The following is a 17,405-nucleotide window of genomic DNA, read 5'->3' on the forward strand; positions in this document are numbered from 1 at the left end:
AATCAGTGGCATCAAGGGAGCCAAGGACACTTCAGTTCTAGTCCAGTGACCAGGGCTGTGCGGCCCATTACCCAGCCAGTTCCTAAGCTCACTTCTGCAGGCCCACAGCGCACATAGAGCATGTCTAAAGATGACTTGTGGGCAAAGCACCGCACTACTTAGGGTAAAAACATGAAGACCTAGCTCCAACTCCGGAGCTTACAATTGAGGCCAACCCAGAGATCCGCAAAATAAAAGTACACAAGCCCAGGACAGATTAAAAGGACATGAGGTCCTTGGCTACCTCGGGGAGAGGAGAACTGGGCGGTCTGACTGCTGGGCCAAGGCTTGGCAGAGCCCACAGAATGGGCCCGGGCGGGACCCGGCGGCAGCGGTCGGGGTGCCGCCACGCCTGGGCCCCAGCGACCCGCGGCCTCGGGCCGCAGCCGGGGGAAGGGGCGGGGTTTGAGTCGGAAGTCTGTGGCCCAGCTCCGGTCACGTGGGCGGGGCTAGGCCGGGCCCAGCTCGGCCTCAGGTGAGTGACGGGTGATGTGTGCTGGCCGGCTTGCAGCGCTCGGCGTCCGACCCCTTGCCATTGCTGTGGCTGTTGCCGGGCCTGGCGGTGACGGGCTGTTTCTAGTGCAGGGTTGCACTCAGGAAGCATATGATTTAGTTCCAACCGAGGCTGAATGTAGAGAATGACTGCTATCATTTTCGGGGAACCCAAGCTCTAGGTGGAGGCTGGAGTCCCTTCTGGCACCGGAAGCCTCAGCCCAGCTGAGGACTGGAGGTCGCAGGCCGCTGCCACCGGGGTCCACAGCTGCCCACATCCTTCCCCAGTTGTCTGAGGTGGCCCAGTGGCAGGATTCTGTCCGGGGAGCGTCCCTCGTGAGGCCTCTGTCCTTCCCACAAGGAAGTGGAGAGAGGAAGAAAGGGTGAGCACCAGGGAAAGTCAGGCGTGGTTTTGTCTGCACAGGGGCCGTGGGAGTGACCCTCTCCTTTTGGCTTGACAGGAAGCATGGCACTCTGGCGGGCATACCAGAGGGCCCTAGCTGCGCACCCGTGGAAAGTCCAGGTCCTGACAGCTGGTGAGTGTGTCTCTGGGACTAGGATAGGACCAGAACAGGCTGATTTGGGAGTCAGGGAGCATTCATTTCATTTCCTGCTCTATTCAGCCTCTTGCAAGGGTTGGCCGTCACTTATCCCAATCTGTGTGTTTGGGACGGTGAGTTCCTAAGGCTAATTTAAAGGGTTGAGCAATCCATCCTTTAAAATACAGGCATGGGAGTGGCGCTGTGGTTCAAGCGGTAGAGCGCTCACCTGAGCTGAAGACCTGAGGGACAGCGCCCAAGCTCAGAGTTCAAGCCCCACGACCGACAAAAAAATAATAATAAAATAAATAAGCCGGGCGCCGGTGGCTCACGCCTGTAATCCTAGCTACTCAGGAGGCTAAGATCTAGGATCACGGTTCAAAGCCAGCCCGGGCAGCAAAGTCTGTGAGACTCTTATCTCCAAGAAACCACTAGAAAACCGGAAGTGGTGCTGTGGCTCAAGCGGTAGAGCCTTGCCTTGAGCTGAAGAGCAAGCACAAGGACAGCGCCCAGGCCCAGAGTTCAAGCCCCAAATAAATAAATTACAGGCATTGCCCCAAGAGGCCCCAAATTGAAAATTAACAAATTCTCCCCCAACATTTTATAGTATGCAAAGCACTTTGTGTGTGTGAGCACGCACACAGGTACACACACACACCAATCGTCACAAAATGCAGGTGAAGGTTAGTGAAGTTTCTCTTTACAAGTAGACTCTTCACTTAGGGTTCTTGACTTCAATCACAGAATAGGAATTTCTGGAAAAGTCATAATGTTAAGAAAACTTGGCAGAGATTTATTGAATAAGCAGGCAATCAGATAGACAAGCACTCACGCTCTGTGAGTGCTCTCAAAGGGAGAGAGAGATACAGTTCTTTGGATGTCAGGAATCTTTATATGGTAAAGGTAGGGGGTCTGACTTAAAGATAGGAAAAGATAGAAGTTTGTCTTTGCTCAAAATCACATTGGTATTATAACACTTTCTGTTTCTGAATGTTTTGGCCATTTCGTCCCAAAAGAATACATCCTGTCATAAAATGGAGGCTTATCCTTGAGATAAGAAAGGCATCCTGGTGTCTACATTTTGAGTAGGAGGTTGCTTACATTTTGGGGGAGCATTTCTCTCAGGAAAGCATACATCTTGCCAAGCAAATATTAACTCTTTGGGTGAGAAATGCATCTCTCTGAAAGGAATGCATCCTGTTGTTTTCCTGTTGTTTTTCTTTGGAACATAAATGGTGCTTCTGATTTTAATTACCTAGTTTCTGAATTGCCTTCACCAGGCCTCATTTTTCCTAATTTACCCTGCCTTAGTCCTAGAGCCTGGGCATTGTCCCCGAGCTTTTTTGCTCAAGGTTAGCACTCTACCACTTTAGCCACAGTTCTACTTCTAGCTTCTTGGTAGTTAATTGGTGATGAGTTTTATGGGCTTTCCTGCCCTGACTAGTTTGGAACGGTGATCCTCATAGCTCAGCTTCCCGATTAGCTAGGATTACAACTGTGAGCCACCATCACCTGTCTGCAAAGCACTTTTTTTTTTGGTCCAGTTGTGGGGCCTGAACTCTGGGCCTGAGCACTGTCCCTCAGCCCTTCAGCTCAAGGCTAGTGCTCTACCACTTGAGCCACAGCGCCACTTCTGGCTTTTTTCTTTTGCTTATGTGCAAGGCAGGCGCTCTACCACTGAGCCACCTTCCCAGCCCCTGCAAAGCACTTTTGTAGACATTGTGTCATAACTACTCCTCAACTACAGACCTCAAAGGTCTGTGAGTTAGAATCACTTGACTCCACATTAACACAATAAGTGCTGAAACTAAGACTCTTACTCCAGTTTATTTTCTTTCTTTTTTTTTTTTTTGCTTTGTTTTTTTGGTCCGGTCATGGGGCCTGAACTCTGGGCCTGGGCGATGTCCCTCAGCTCTTCAGCTCAAGGCTAGCACTCTACTACTTGAGCCACAGTGCCATTTCCGGCTTTTTCTTTTTGCTTATGTGGTGCTGAGGAATCGAACCCAGGCCCTCAGGCATGCAAGGCAAGTGCTCTACCACTGAGCCACCTTCCCAGCCCTCAAGTTTATTTTCTGTGTAGAATTTTTTTTTTTTTGTCAGTCATGGGGCTTGAACTCTGGGCCTGGGCACTGTCCCTGAGCTCTTCAGCTCAAGGCGAGCACTCTCCCACTTGAGCCACAGTGCCACTTCCAGTTTTCTGGTGGTTAATTGGAGATAAGAATCTCATGGAGCTGGGCGCTGGTGGCTCACACCTGTAATCCTAGCTACTCAGGAGGCTGAGATCCGAGGATCACAGTACAAAGCCAGCCCAGGTAGGAAAGTCGGTGAGACTCTGATCTCCAATAAACCACCAGAAAACCGGAAGTGGCGCTTTGACTCAAGTAGTAGAGCAATCGCCTTGAGTGAAAAGCTCAGGGACAGCACCCAGGCCTAGAATTCAAGCCCCACAACCAACAACAACAACAAAAAATAAGAGTCTCATCAGTGCCTGGCCTTGTGTAGTATTTTTATTGTAAAATACACAAGCATCTGCAATTTAAACAATACTAAAACTGAGTAATTCAGAATCAGTAACCACCTTAAGGACCTCTTTGTTCATCTCTTCCAAATTCATATATTCCAAGGGATTACTACTTTGCTGAGTTTTTTCCTCACTCATTTGTTTTTCTTATCATTTGTTATGTGTGACTCCCCAAACAATATATCAACCAAGGGTTTTTGTTTTGTTTTATTTATTTTTTTGAGGGGGGAAGGGCTTGAACTCAGTGCCTGAGCTCTTTTGCTCAAGGCTAGTGCCTTGAGCACTAGCTCCACTTTTTGTTTTACTGGTGACTAATTGGAGATAAGAGTCTCACAGACTTTCCTGCTAGCTTTGAACCATGATCCTCAGATCTTAGCATTACAGGTGTGAGCCACCATCATCTGGCTAACCAAGGTTTTTTGTTGTTGTTGTTTTTAACTCCAAGTCCAGTAATGGAGTAGCAATCTTGAAAAGGTAACCTAGGTTCCTCGCTGCAAGAAGATGGCACAGAGATAGATAAGTTTGGTAGGGGAAGCATCAGCAGGCCTCTTACCATCCAGGACAAAGCAAAAAGTGGTCATGTTAAAGCGGGGTCTTGCCAATGTTTAGAGGACTGTGGGCTGAGAAGAGGACTTTTCGGGAGGGATAGGAGGCAACTGAAAGTTAGAATGGAATAGGGAGCCTCTCACCAGAATAGTCCTACGTCAGCACTAGAAGCCAACCTCACTGCATGACTGGCCAGAAAATGGACTCTTTACCTCTCTCTAGCCCCTTTCCAGTTTCCTGGGCCCAGCCACCTCTTGTCCTGTCCTCAGAGTGTCGGTCAGCCTGCATGACTCACCTGGCTCTGTGTGTGGTGACTCATGCTGGGCTGTGTGGCTGTGATGGAAACTGACACGCTGGGCCCTTTGCCCAGCCTCAGATTCCCTCAGGGCCCATCACTGCCAGCTGGAAGGTTCCCCATCATGGCCATCAAGAATAAGGTGGGAGGGATAGTCCTTGTGTTTTTCTCCCCAAGGGATCTGTAGCTAAAAAAGGCAAGAATTAAAGCTCCAAGGGGGCCCAAACACAGAAATGAGGCTGAATGGGGGTTTAGTCTACCTGTGCTGGGGCCCTTGAGCATCATATTCTCAATCCTCCCAAGGCTAAGCTGATATTCCAGTTCAGACCTAAAACAACCTGTAGCCTTCTAGCACTTTGGGGCTTGAATACTGGGCCTGGGCGCTCTCCCTGCACTCTTTAGCTCAAGGCAAGCACTCTACCACTTGAGCCTCAGCACCACTTCCAGTTTTCTAGTAGTTTATTGGAGATAAGAGTCTCAAGGATTTTCCTGCCCAGGCTGGCTTTGAACCATGATCCTCAGGTCTCAGCCTCCTAAGTAGCTAGGATTACAGGCATGAGCCACTGGTGCCCGGCTTTCTAACACTTTTTGTCAGACTATTTCAAAGCTTTCAGACATTTTCTTCTTTGCTACTCAGTGTATTTGAGCCAACCTACAAATAGAGAGAGGAAGTAGATTTAGCTCATTGGGCCATTTTTGGACTCCAACTCCACAGTTCCTGAATGTGGGATAGCTCATCATATTGGAAAACAGAACAGACTTCAGACTTGGAGTTAGAAGACCGAGATTTGGATCTCCGAGCTATAGCACTTAGTAGTTGCCTTAAGGTACAAGTCAGTAAGCCTCTCTGGGCCTCAGTTTCCTCATTTAGAACTTGAGCTGAGTTCTACAACCTTACAAAGTCAGTATAAGGATTATCTCTGTGAAGAGGATTTGGTGATTTAAAAAAAAATTACAATAATTAGCCAGGCACAGGTGCCTCTTGCCTACAATCAGGAGGCTGAGATCTGATACTCAAGATTGGAAGCCAGATAGAGGAGAGAAACCTAGGACTCCAGTTTCTAGTTAACTAGTTAAGAGCTGAAGGTAGAGCTCTAGCTCAAGTGGTAGAGAACCAGACTTGAGGGGAAAAGCTGAGGGATAGCACCCAGGCCGTGACTTCAAGCCACAGTACCAGCACCAAAACAAACAAACAAAAAAACCAAAACATACAATACACTTAAAAGCTCAAGGCACTGAACTTTGCTGTAGCTATTGGCAACCCAAAACCAAAAATTAATTAAAATAACTTTGTGTGTGTGTGTGTGTGTGTGTGTGTGTGTGTGTGTGTGTGCCTGGGTAATGTCTCTGAGCATTTTTTTCCCTCAAGGCTGCTGCTCTACCACTTGAGACACAGCTCCACTCTGGCTTTTTTGGTCATTAACTGGAGATAAGAGTCTCATGAAGCCGGGCACTGGTGGCTCACGCCTGTAATCCTAGCTACTCCGGAGGCTGAGATCTGAGGATCGCGGTTCAAAGCCAGCCCGGGCAGGAGAGACCGTGAGACTCCTATCTCCAATAAACCACCAGAAAACCGGAAGTGGCGCTGTAGCTCAAGTGGTAGAGCGCTCGCCTTGAGCTGAAGAGCTGAGGGACAGCGCCCAAGCCCAGAGTTCAAGCCCCACGACCGACAAAAAAAAAAAAAAAGAGTCTCATGAACTTTCCTGCCTGGGCTGCCTTCAAACCACAATCCTCAGACCTTAGCCCTCTGAGTAGTTAGGATTATAAGCATGAGCCACCAGTGCCCGGCAACAAACTACTTTTCATAATGGGTTTGGGGTTGGGTTTGTTCCACATAGCATAAATGTGGACATGGATAATATCTTCACTTTGGTTTTCCAAAAAGCAGAACCTAGAGTTTATAGACAAGTGCTTTGTTAAGGAGTAGGAAAGAAAGAAAAACTAATGAAAGAATCCATTTACAAATTGGCCACTCTTCAGGGCTACTAGTGGCTTCATTTCTTGGAATGGATCAAGAAGCTCTTTGAAATCTTTTTTTAGGATAAATAGTTCCTTTTAGAGAAAGGATGACACCTTTATTCACCAGCTTCTATCCCACATTGGCCAAAGTTTCACCCCAAGGAACATCAGTTCCCCTCCACTACCTTATTGCATACAATCACTGAAGGCACCAGTAGTGAGGTATCATGAGTCTAAGCAAGGGTCTGTCAGATTGAACCGCAGCCATAGCTGGAACAAAATCTAAAATAGTTCAACTGAAGTGTCCATAATTTATCAGTTTGGGCCAAGCCCGCGTCAGGAGCAGTGGTGTGGGGAGAGGTTGGCTGTGTGTTCTATAGAGTCTGAGTCACCCTTCCCCTTCCCCTCTGCAGGGCCCTTCCACTCCCAGATCCATCCATCTTAGGCAACCTGCCCCACTATGGGAGCAGCTAAACTCCTGGTTTCCCTGGAACCTGAATTAAACGAGCCAGGGATGACAGCTCAAACAGGTCTTGGAGATAATCCAGTGTAGCCCAGTAGAACAGAAAGGGAAATGGAGTCCGGAACAGGGAGTAAGGTGCACTGAAGTCTCACACTGTCAGTGATAGAGCTGCTGTTAGCACCTAGGGCGCTGCCTCCTGTTCTACCCTGTACGTGAGACTACTAGGCCTGGGGATGTGATCCCACTGGCTCACCCTAAGCACTGAAACTATCCATTCTGTCTTATTTTCTAGCAACAAGACAGAGTTAAGACCAGGAGTAAGGACACCATGACAGACCCATCCCATGGAATGTGTTTTCCCTTCCCTCTTAGGATTCAGCTCTCCCTGGGCCAGATCATGGGGAAGCTGGGTGCCTGTGGCTCACACTTGTAATCTTAGCTACTCAGGAGGCTAGATCTGAGGAGCACAGTTTGAAGCAAGTCTATGAGACTTCAATTAACTACCCCAAAACCAGAAGTGGATCTGTGGCTCAAGTGGTAAAGGGCTAATAGCCTTGAGCAAAAAAGCTCAGGTACAAAACTGAGGCCGAGTTCATGCCCTTGGACCAGCATGCAAGCACACACACATGCACACACACATGACGTGCACATGCCTGTACACACAAATCAGTGGGGAACACTTCCCATATCACTATAGAATTTGTTCTCACAGGTAAGTGGTTGGGGCTTTTCCACTGGTGGGTAGGGGATGGTGCCCAGAAACAGACTTCTCTTCCCCCACCTCCAGACCTAGTGGAGAGTGACATCATGAGAACTGGCATCTATCCAGGGGCATGATGTCACACCCACGCCAGTGTCTGCTCACTGGGCTCTGTGCCCAGCCTGGCATTGGGCATAACTGCCCAGTAGCATCTTTCCCTGTGCCATCAGAACTCTGGGTATTACGTGTCTGCAGGCCTTCAGTCCCAACTCCTGAGTCCAAGGAGAAGGGAGCCAGAGTGTTGAAAGATCCAGAAGAACCAAATATATCCAGGAGGTCTTCTAGAGTCTAGGGTAGTTTGGATACTTAGGCTCTGGGTTGGGGAAGGAAGGATGAGGAGTCAGAATATTTGACTTCTACTTGCTCAAAGAATGGTTGGGGCCAGCAATGCAGGCCTTGCTCCTTGCTTGACCTAGTGCTAGATGGTACTGGACTTGCCGCAGGGGCCCTGATCCGGGGCCCTGATCATCTGTGGACAAAGGACAAACTTGGGACCGACCTGTCTAAAATGACCAGACTTGGCTAGAAGTACAGACCGCGCTACACTGCCACCACCACCACCACCCCTCCCCTGCTCTTGCTGTTTCTCTATGACTTGGAAGTCCTTCTGGCTTCATGGGAATAGTTGGAAGCCTAGAATCCATCTTTCTCAATGGTTGAAAGTCTCCAAGATTGTAGGATCAGGGATTTGAGTTTTCATTCTAACTCTTGTTTGTTTTATTTGTTGTATGTCAGTACTGGGTCTTGAACCTAGGGCTTGACTCTCATTTGGTTTTTGGTTATTTTTGTGTGTGTGGGGGGGGAGAGCTCAAGGTTGGAACTTGAGACACTGTACCACTTGAGCCACAACTCTACTTTCAGCTTTTTAGTGGTTACTGGAAATGAGCTGGGCACTGGTGGCTCATGCCTGTAATCCTAGCTACTCAGGCTGAGATCACGGTTCAAAGCTAGCCTGGGCAGGAAAGTCCGTGAGACTCTTATCTCCAATTAACCACCAGAAAACCGGAAGTGGCACTGTGGCTCAAGTGGTAGAATGCTCGCCTTGAGCTGAAGAGCTGAGGGACAGCGCCCAGGCCCAGAGTTCAAGCCCCATGACCGACAAGAGAGAAGGGTGTGTGTGTGGGGGGGGGGGAAGTCTATCAGTTCAGGAAACATCTTTGATACATGGGCCCTTTGGAACCCTGCTTGGACAGGAGACTGGAGATGCCCACTGGTCTCTGGACTCATTTCAGCTTAGACTGGGAATGCCTTGACCTCCTTGCTTCTTTTGGTCTGAGTTGATCCCAGCTTCACAACTTATTACCACATCTCTCAGGGGCTCTTTCCTTTCTTTTTTTTTTTTTTGGGTCCGGTCGTGGGGCCTGAACTCTGGGCTTAGGCGCTGTCCCTCAGCTCTTCAGCTCAAGGTGAGCACTCTACCACTTGAGCCACAGTGCCACTTCCGGCTTTTTTCATTTTGCTTTATGTGGTGCTGAGGAATCAAACCCAGGGCCTCAGGCATGCAAGGTGAGCACTCTACCACTTGAGCCACAGTGCCACTTCCGGCTTTTTTCATTTTGCTTTATGTGGTGCTGAGGAATCAAACCCAGGGCCTCAGGCATGCAAGGCGAGTGCTCTACCACTGAGCCACCTTCCCAGCCTCAGGGGCTCTTTCCTTTATGGACACATAACCACCAACTTCAGGGAGCTTTAGTGGGGATTTTAGGAGTCTGTAACTGTAGCATCAGCCTAGGTAGACTATCAGACTGTCCATCCCTTTACTTACCCAGTGCCTCAGGCTTCTGGGTTCACTCCTTCCCTCTCCCAGCCATGCCTCAAGGGTGGGGCACAGGGAAGTAACTGTTTGGGTTGGGGAATAAACTCAGTTCTCCATTGTCCTAATACCTGAGTTTGACATGTTCTTCACACCAGGCTTAGAATCCACCCCCTCAACCAGGACTCAAACTTGGTATCTGATGTTCATGCTTATTAGCTGGCGCTCTACCACCTAAGCCACACCCCCAACCCCAAGCCTTAGAATCTGTATGACTTTTCCCAGAGGAGTCCTATTGTTTGGAGCCATACAGTTGACATTTTTCCTTTGATTTTCTGAGCTACTAGCAAGGAGTTGGTTAGGTGTGATAGGAAATAAGAGAACCAAAGGTTCTGGAATGCTTGCCCTTGGGAGGTCATGTGTTCTGGGAAGAGCCACTTTGGGAGTTTCGGGGGAACTAAGGCAGGACTGCCAGGGTGTCTCAGAGCTGCTTGATGACCAGCAGTCCAGGTCATCTAGGGGTGACCATCCCCATCCCTGGCTCCCAGCTTTTCCTAGCTGTTTCTGCCTAGGCTGTTCAGGGGTGGGGCTCTTCCGAGGGTATGGGGGAAACAGAGCAGTGAGTGTGTAGCCAGTGTGGACGTCAGCACCAGCTCTAGACTGAGGCACAGGGTTGAAGGATGTGTTTGCTCAGGGATAATTGAGGGCATAGGGGCAGCAGTGGCTTCAGCACTGGAGAGGGCTCTCATTACGCAGTGAGATACATGGGTGAGCTGGAGATCATATGCTACTCCCAAGTGGGCTACAGTAGTGTCTTTGCTAGAAATCATCACACCACCATGACTGACTAGGGTCTCTGTAAATAGTGACAGCGACTGCCTAAAGCATCTTAGAGCTGAGCATCTGTGCAGTTGGGGGAATGCAGAGGCCTGTGGTAGGGGGAGGATGACTCTAATTCCTGTTGCCAACTCAAGCTGAGAGTCTGGATTTGGGTTGATTGTATGGATAGGTGCCTAGGACTCTTCCTTGAGGGGACTCTGACTAGCTCAATAAGTCATCTTTCTACCTGGGCCCATTTGAGCTTTCATGTTTTAGGCAAAGAGTTATCCTTGCCTTCTGTACAAATAGAGACCTTAAGTCTAATGTGAGGCACATTGGCCAGGGTCTTACATTATGCTAAGGGAAAAAGAAAAGAGAATTTCTTACTGTTGTACATATGATCTAGTCACAATATGACATTCCTTCTAGAACTAGAAATGACAGTGTTTAGGTGACAAACTACTTAGGCTTGGCATTTATTGGTTATCTAAGATCCCAGAGTTTCATGCTCACATCTCAAAAATCAGTGTGGGGATGAAATAATCTGGAAGGCCCCATTCAGTCTTGACAGCCAATAGTTCTCAGCCCTGAGACCTTAGGTTCTCCTGCTATCTGAAGTTTTGTGTTTGCTAGGGTATTTTTTTGGGGGGGGGTCCAGTCATGGGGCCTGAACTCTGGGCCTGGACGCTGTCCCTCAGCTCTTCAGCTCAAGGATAGCGCTCTACCACTTGAGCCACAGCGCCACTTCCGGCTTTTTTCTTCTTGCTTATGTGGTGCTGAGGAATCGAACCCAGGGCCTCATGCATGCAAGGCAAGCGCTCTACCACTGAGCCACCTTCCCAGCCCTAGGGTATTTTTTTTTTTAGCCATTCAATGCAGAGTTCTTGGGCCCTGGTCTAGCCGTCCAGTTTCTATTGGACACACATGTGGTGTTAGCATCCTAAAGGAGTGGAGGACTCTGAAGTGGCAGGAAGGGTGATCATTTGCTAGAATGAAGCCCTGGGGCTCAGTGCCAGAGCCTCAATCAGCAGACTTTCCTTTCTCAGGAGAGATTCTGACACCCACTGTGTACCCTGCACAGGGTCCCTGATGGGCCTAGGTGACATTATCTCACAGCAGCTCGTGGAGAGGCGGGGTCTGCAGGAACACCAGACAGGCCGTACCTTGACCATGGTAGCCCTGGGCTGTGGCTTTGTGGTAAGTTCTGATTGCACTGGACAGTGGAATTCATTTCCCGCTCTCCTTGGCCTCAAACTTCTACGCTAGCCTGCCCCCCTCTTTTTGTCCCAGTGTCTACCTCATCCTGGATTTGGTTTCTAATGCCTGGGAACAGAGCTTTGCAATAGGAAAATAAAGTGCCCCTCACTGCATCCTGCAGCACTGTCTGGGGTTTATTTTCAGGGCCCTGTTGTAGGAGGTTGGTACAAGGTTTTGGATCGGTTCATCCCTGGTACCACCAAGGTGGATGCACTTAAGAAGATGTTATTGGATCAGGTGAGCAAAGGAGAAAATAGTTGGGGAAGGTGCACCTGGGAATGGTGGCGTACTTAACGGGTTCTAACTTCTCTTCCCTAGGGGGGTTTTGCCCCATGTTTTCTGGGCTGCTTCCTCCCACTGGTAGGGACACTCAATGGACTGTCAGCCCAGGACAATTGGGCTAAACTACAGCGGGTGAGTGGATCTCTGCTGGCCAGAGGACTGACACGGGGAAAGAAGACAGGCAAAAGTAAAGTGTGAAGAGAGTCTCTGAGCAGGGAGGAAAGGAGCTGAGGGGAGGTTGGAGCAGGAGTGTGCTCTGGATCCCTTGGTGATACTCAAGCAGGGTGAGGGCAGCGGCTTGGGTGTGCAAGTGTTAATTCTTCCTTCTGTTTCCCCCAGGATTATCCTGATGCCCTCATCACCAACTACTATGTAAGAACCAATCCTTCAGCTGGCACAGGAATCCCTCTGATGGGATTACTGTCTCGTTTCCCCATGTGGGCACCATGCTCAGGGAAGCACTCACATTTAGCTTTTCGTGTGTAGGAGCTGGGGCAGGAGCAGGCATGGGTGAGTCTGGAGCTCTGGTGGGAGGAAGCCACTGACTTTTGCCTTCTTTTCTTGTAGCTCTGGCCCGCTGTGCAGCTAGCCAACTTCTACTTGGTCCCCCTGCATTACAGGTATGACAGATCCCTACCTTACCTTTTTTGTTTGTTTTTTTTCTTTTTTCTTGGGACTTGAATTCAGAGCACTCTACACTTGAACCACAGTGCCACTTCTGGCTTTTCTGTTTATGTGGTACTGAGGAACTGAACCTAGGGCTTCATGCATACTAGGCAAACATTCTACTACTAAGCCACATTCCCAGCCCCTTACCTTTCAAGGAAGAGCTGGGTTACCAAGAGTTGGAGACAAGATTTTTTTTCCTTTCAACCTTGACTTCCTTTAGACCTCCCCAGTCAACTCCTACCTCCCTAGGCAGAGCTCCTCAGATTCCCAAGCAGTTTATCTAGAACCTCTGATCCTTTAGAGAAACTGGCCTGGAGTATTCCTGTTTACCTGTCACATTCCTAGGGAGGGTTCTGTCTCCACAGCTCTTGTCCATACTCCACCTGAGCTCTCCAGTGTTGATGGCTTATCTGCAGGGACAGGGCCTGGCTATGGTATACTGGAAGCCTAATTTAAAAAGTTAGAACTAAAGGTCAATGTGACGCCTTATTTTGACCTGATAATAAAAGTTGTTTCAAAAGAAAAAAAAATAGAGCTGAGTCCCAGTGGCTCACACCTGTAATTCTAGTTCACTCAGGAGGCTGGCATCTGGAGGGTCACAGTTCAAATAGTCCATGAGTCTCTACCTCCAGTTAACCAGCAAAAAGCTAGGATGGAGGCATGACTCAGTAGAGCAACAGCCAAGCAAGCAAGCCATGTAAGTGTGAGTTTCCTAGTTCAAATCTCCCCCCAAAAGAATAATAAATAATAGAGGTGAACTCAAGATGAATTGTTAAAATGCTTGCTGACAAACTGTCTTGGGCATGGGCAAAATATGAAACTCTTTAGAGAAGACTAGGGACTTGCAAACCATATCCTAAACATTTGAATTCTTCCCAGCATTCTAAAACTAGATCAAGGTTAAAATAAAGAAGGTGCCACTTAATATGGCAGGCAGCACATTTTGGAAAGTGAAATCTCTGTAGGTACAGGATGGACAGATGAATGTATTTAGAAAGAGCCTACACCGAGGAGCAGATCACAGAGCTGTGGGTGACAGGAGACCTGCTGGGATATTTAAGCTTCTGAGACCTTCCTCTGAGAGAGCATTGCATCTGAGCTGGCTGTCCTCTGGTGTGAGCTGCATAGTTCCTCCAGAGGGGCTGAAGGAAACCCAAATCTGGAAATTCCCAGAATAAGCCCTTCTTTTTGGTCATACTTTCCCTAACTTGTCCCTTCTCTACTTCTCTCTTCTTCCTCTTCACAAGTGTATCCCTGTTCCTTAGGTTGGCCATTGTCCAGTGTGTTGCTGTTGTCTGGAACTCCTACCTGTCCTGGAAAGCGCATCAGCACTAAAGCTACTTTGCCCTGTCACTCTTACCTTGCAGTGATGCACCTTGATCCTGAAATGGTTAGATCACCTTCTCAGAGTGGGCACATCCGTTTCTGTGGGGCAGGCTTGCTGGGGTGGACCTTACTGGGGTTAGCATTCTGAAATGGCACAGGCTGCTTCTGAAATCACCAGAACCAGATCTGAGAACTGTCATTAGTTTCATTGTGTGAATATTAGAGAGCATACTTACATGAGCCTAGATGGTATAAGTCAGCCACTGATGTGGCGTCCTGATATAAATGAGATGCAGGTCTGGAAGTGTGGCTTAAGTGGTAGCGTGCCTACCTAGCAAGAGCAAGGCACTGAGTACTACAAAAAAAAGACAGTAAACAAAAGATATATCAGGCTCTGCCAGCGTAACATGGCTTGTTTCAGAGAAAGCTTTTTCATAAGTAGTGATGCACTGTAATGATACAGTAAATACATTAACCAGTAACATTGTCATTTATTATCAAGTTGTATTATTGTACATAATTAAATATGCCACACTTTTCTACAACTGGCTTGTAGGCTTGTCTCTGCTAGAATTACATGAATAATGTATTGCACTATGATGTTACAATAGCTTCTGTAACTAGATGGTAAGAATTTTTCAGCTGTTATAATTCTGAATATTGTCTGTCATTAATTGAAACATTGCTATCATATTCCTACCACATAGCACACATTCCACAAATAATTGTTGAACTATGTGGCCTTTTCAACTTTATACCCACATTCCAAGAAAGAGCATCCATCCCCATTTTGCATAGTTACTCTTACCTTTCTCTATCCTAGTGCTCTTTGGACCCTCACAAATTCTTTATTGATTTCTCAGTAAATATATTTTATTAAGTATGTAATCTGGAAACTGCAGATGTCATGAGTGAGACTAGCAGAAAATTATATAAAATATAGCTGAAAAGAAGTGTAGGGGCTGGGAAGGTGGCTCAGTGGTAGAGCGCTTGCCTTGCATGCTCGAGGCCCTGGGTTCCATTCCTCAGCACCACATATGCAAAAAGAAAAAAGCTGGAAGTGGCGCTGTGGCTCAAGTGGTAGAGCGCTAGCCTTGAGCTGAAGAGCTGAGGGACAGCGCCCAGGCCCAGAGTTCAGGCCCCATGACCGGACCCCCCCCCAAAAAAAGAAGTGTAGGCCTCCAAGCCCACCCTTTTTTTAAAAAGGTGGACACCAGCCAGGCACTGGTGGTTCACATCTGCAATCCTAGCTACTCAGCAGGCTGAGGCATGAGGATCACAGTTCAAAGCCAGCCTGGGCAGGAAAGCCCATAAGACTTTTTTTTTTTTTTTGCCAGTCATGGACCTGAACTCAGCCTGGGCGCTGTCCATCAGCTCTTCAGCTCAAGGCTAGCGCTCTACTGCTTGAGCCACTAAGCCACCTTCTCAGCCCACCCATGAGACTCTTATCTCCAATTAACCAACAGAAAACTGGAAGTGGCACTGTAGCTCAAGTGGTAGAGCACTAGCAGTGAGCAAAAGAAGCTCAGGGACAATGTGCAGGCGCTGAGTTCAAGCCCCAGGACTAACAAAAATGAAAATAAAAGGGTGAACGCTGAAGTCCATAAAAGTGAAGTGACACGCCCTCACCATGTGCTAGTGGCAGAGTAGAAACTGGAATCCAAATTTCCTTATTTCCTTCCCAATGACCTGAACTAGGTGAAAGGCATAATAAAACTGCTGCTATGAGTGACCTATGTTAAACTATCATTGTGGGAAAAATAAGAAACAGATAGACTGGCCTTTTGTGATCTGAAAGCATGGGGCTTGAACTTAGGGCCTGCATGCTGTCCCTGAGCTTCTTTTGCTCAAGGATAGCACTCTACCACTTGAGCTTCTGGCTTTTTTTCCGAGTAGTTTATTAGAGAATAAGAGTCTCATGGACTTTCCTGCCCAGGCTGGCTTCAACCCACAATCCTCAGATCTCAGTCTCCTAAATAGGTAGGATTACCAATGTGAGCCACCAGAGCCCGATTCTTTTTTATACAGTGCCCCAGGCAAACAGCCATAGAATTTAATTCTGAGGCTGTAATAAGGTCAAGGACCCTGGAAGACTGGCGGTGACAGGGTCCTCTGGCTGGGTGCCTGCATACATTCCAGATTGCCTCAGTTTGTCAACGTGGTAGTGGAGGAATAAGGACTGGATTTGACCAGCATAAGGTTCTCCCAGAATCTTTGGCCCATTTCTCCCCGGCAGAGAGGGTCAGCACCATGGACAGCTCCCTAGTCCGGCACTCTTAGTGTGCCGCGGTGTGGGGCGGGGGAGGGGGCGAAAGAGGGGGCGGGGAGGGGGGCGAGACCTGGGGCTAGCCCAGCCTGGGGCCAGGCCCTAGTCACTTTTGGCTGTTCTGAATGGACGAGGGCTCTTGGTGCGTCCCAGAGTAACCTTTACAGTATGGCCACCTTCTGGCTATCCTGGTCCAGGGCTGCTTCCAAGACTAGGCCAGGGACAAGCGATGGGGGGGGAGGGGGGAGCGCCCCTCGGGGCTGGAATCCGCTGGACCCGTAGCCGTGGCTGTCATTGCCTCCACAAGCAGTGCTTGCTCTCCGCTGACGTCAGTCGGAGCTGTCCTGGCGCTATATAAGGCTGGCGGCGGTCCCGGGACAGACCCCGAATTCCCCAAGGCGTCCTCCTCCCGTCCCGTGGGACCCACCGGAGCTCCACCGTGCGCCGGGCAGACGCCCTGACACCCCTGTGAGTGGCTGAAAGCTTTGGTCCAAACTCCCTCCGCACCAGGACTTTGCGCCCAGTCCATCCACCGCTATCCACCGGGAGGGAGGAAGGGAGGGCAAGAGGGATGGGACAGAGCCGGTGCAGCGGTGGGGACTGGTGGGCAAGGGGTCCCAGCGGGGGCGCTGAGCGCGGGGGGAAGGGGATCGCGCCCCCTGCAGCCGCTCCCGGCGCGCCTCACCCCCACACTGATCCTGTGCGTCCAGGGCCGGCGGCACCATGAGACCGAGGGGTTGCGCGGCGCTGCTGGTGGCGCTGCTGCTCTTGGCACCGCTACACCCGGGGAGCAGTCAGTGGAGCCCGGCGGAGGCAGCGGAGGCGGCGGCCGGGGTCCAGGACCCGCATCTGCGATGGAGCCCAGGAACGCGGAGCCAGGGCGGGGGAGCCCGTGCGCTGCTCTTGCTGCTGGCCGAGCGCTTTCCGCGCCTGGCGGGGCCCGCGCGGTGGGAATCCGAGACCACCAGCGAGCGGCCGCGACGGGACGACCCCCCGCCCCTGTCCATCGACCTCACCTTCCACCTGCTGAGGACCCTGCTGGAGCTCGCGCGGACGCAGAGCCAGCGGGAGCGCGCCGAGCAGAACCGCATCATATTCGACTCTGTGGGCAAGTGATCCGCCCCGTCCAGGTCCTTAACCCCCTTCCTCCACCCCGGATTGGAACGTGTGCGGCCGGAACGGACCCCAACCCGCCGCGCGGAGCGCCCGGAGACCCCCGGAGCACTCGCCTCCACGTGGCTATTTTGTAATAAAAGTGCTGAAGAGCCTTTGGCTTCTGTCGTGAGGGCGCGGGGCAACCGCCGCAGAGGGGAACTTATGGGAGGGGAGTTCTTCCAGCCAGGTTGTTGGGGGTGCCATTGCCCGGTCAACCCCCTCCCCCCTCGACCCCGCTCCCCGCCCCGCTCCCGGAATTCAGAG

The 17,405-nt window shown here is 49.8% G+C and overlaps 2 protein-coding genes across 3 annotated transcripts; both read left to right on the forward strand.

The window, feature by feature from the left end:
• Positions 1-480: 480 nt before the first annotated feature.
• Positions 481-14,653, forward strand: Mpv17 (MpV17 mitochondrial inner membrane protein). 2 transcript variants are annotated; one of them, XM_013013585.1, is made up of 8 exons: positions 481-514; positions 993-1,067; positions 11,268-11,383; positions 11,588-11,680; positions 11,762-11,857; positions 12,065-12,097; positions 12,293-12,345; positions 13,660-14,653. In XM_013013585.1, exons 2-8 carry the CDS (start codon positions 998-1,000, stop codon positions 13,727-13,729), a joined length of 531 nt encoding a protein of 176 aa, XP_012869039.1. In that variant the 5' UTR covers positions 481-514; positions 993-997; the 3' UTR covers positions 13,730-14,653. The 2 variants fall into 2 exon arrangements, with proteins under 2 accessions (XP_012869039.1, XP_012869042.1); XM_013013588.1 differs by lacking the exon at positions 481-514 and adding an exon at positions 542-914.
• A 1,671-nt stretch (positions 14,654-16,324) lies between these two features.
• Ucn (urocortin) lies at positions 16,325-17,152 on the forward strand. The gene is made up of 2 exons (XM_013013634.1): positions 16,325-16,454; positions 16,697-17,152. Exon 2 carries the CDS (start codon positions 16,710-16,712, stop codon positions 17,100-17,102), a length of 393 nt encoding a protein of 130 aa, XP_012869088.1. The 5' UTR covers positions 16,325-16,454; positions 16,697-16,709; the 3' UTR covers positions 17,103-17,152.
• The last annotated feature ends 253 nt before the right edge of the window (positions 17,153-17,405 follow it).

This window comes from Dipodomys ordii, unplaced genomic scaffold, assembly GCF_000151885.1.
Source record: "Dipodomys ordii isolate 6190 unplaced genomic scaffold, Dord_2.0 Scaffold20, whole genome shotgun sequence".
In the NCBI taxonomy this organism is placed as follows: domain Eukaryota; kingdom Metazoa; phylum Chordata; class Mammalia; order Rodentia; family Heteromyidae; genus Dipodomys; species Dipodomys ordii.

Excerpts from the sequence above, each read along its gene's own strand:
- Mpv17 (XM_013013585.1), top strand. The coding sequence starts at position 998 with ATGGCACTCTGGCGGGCATACCAGAGGGCCCTAGCTGCGCACCCGTGG. Across the intron at positions 11,384-11,587 it reads CCCTGGGCTGTGGCTTTGTG|GGCCCTGTTGTAGGAGGTTG; the intron begins GTAAGTTCTGAT and ends GTTTATTTTCAG. Across the intron at positions 12,098-12,292 it reads CCCTCATCACCAACTACTAT|CTCTGGCCCGCTGTGCAGCT; the intron begins GTAAGAACCAAT and ends CTTTTCTTGTAG.
- Ucn (XM_013013634.1), top strand. The coding sequence starts at position 16,710 with ATGAGACCGAGGGGTTGCGCGGCGCTGCTGGTGGCGCTGCTGCTCTTG.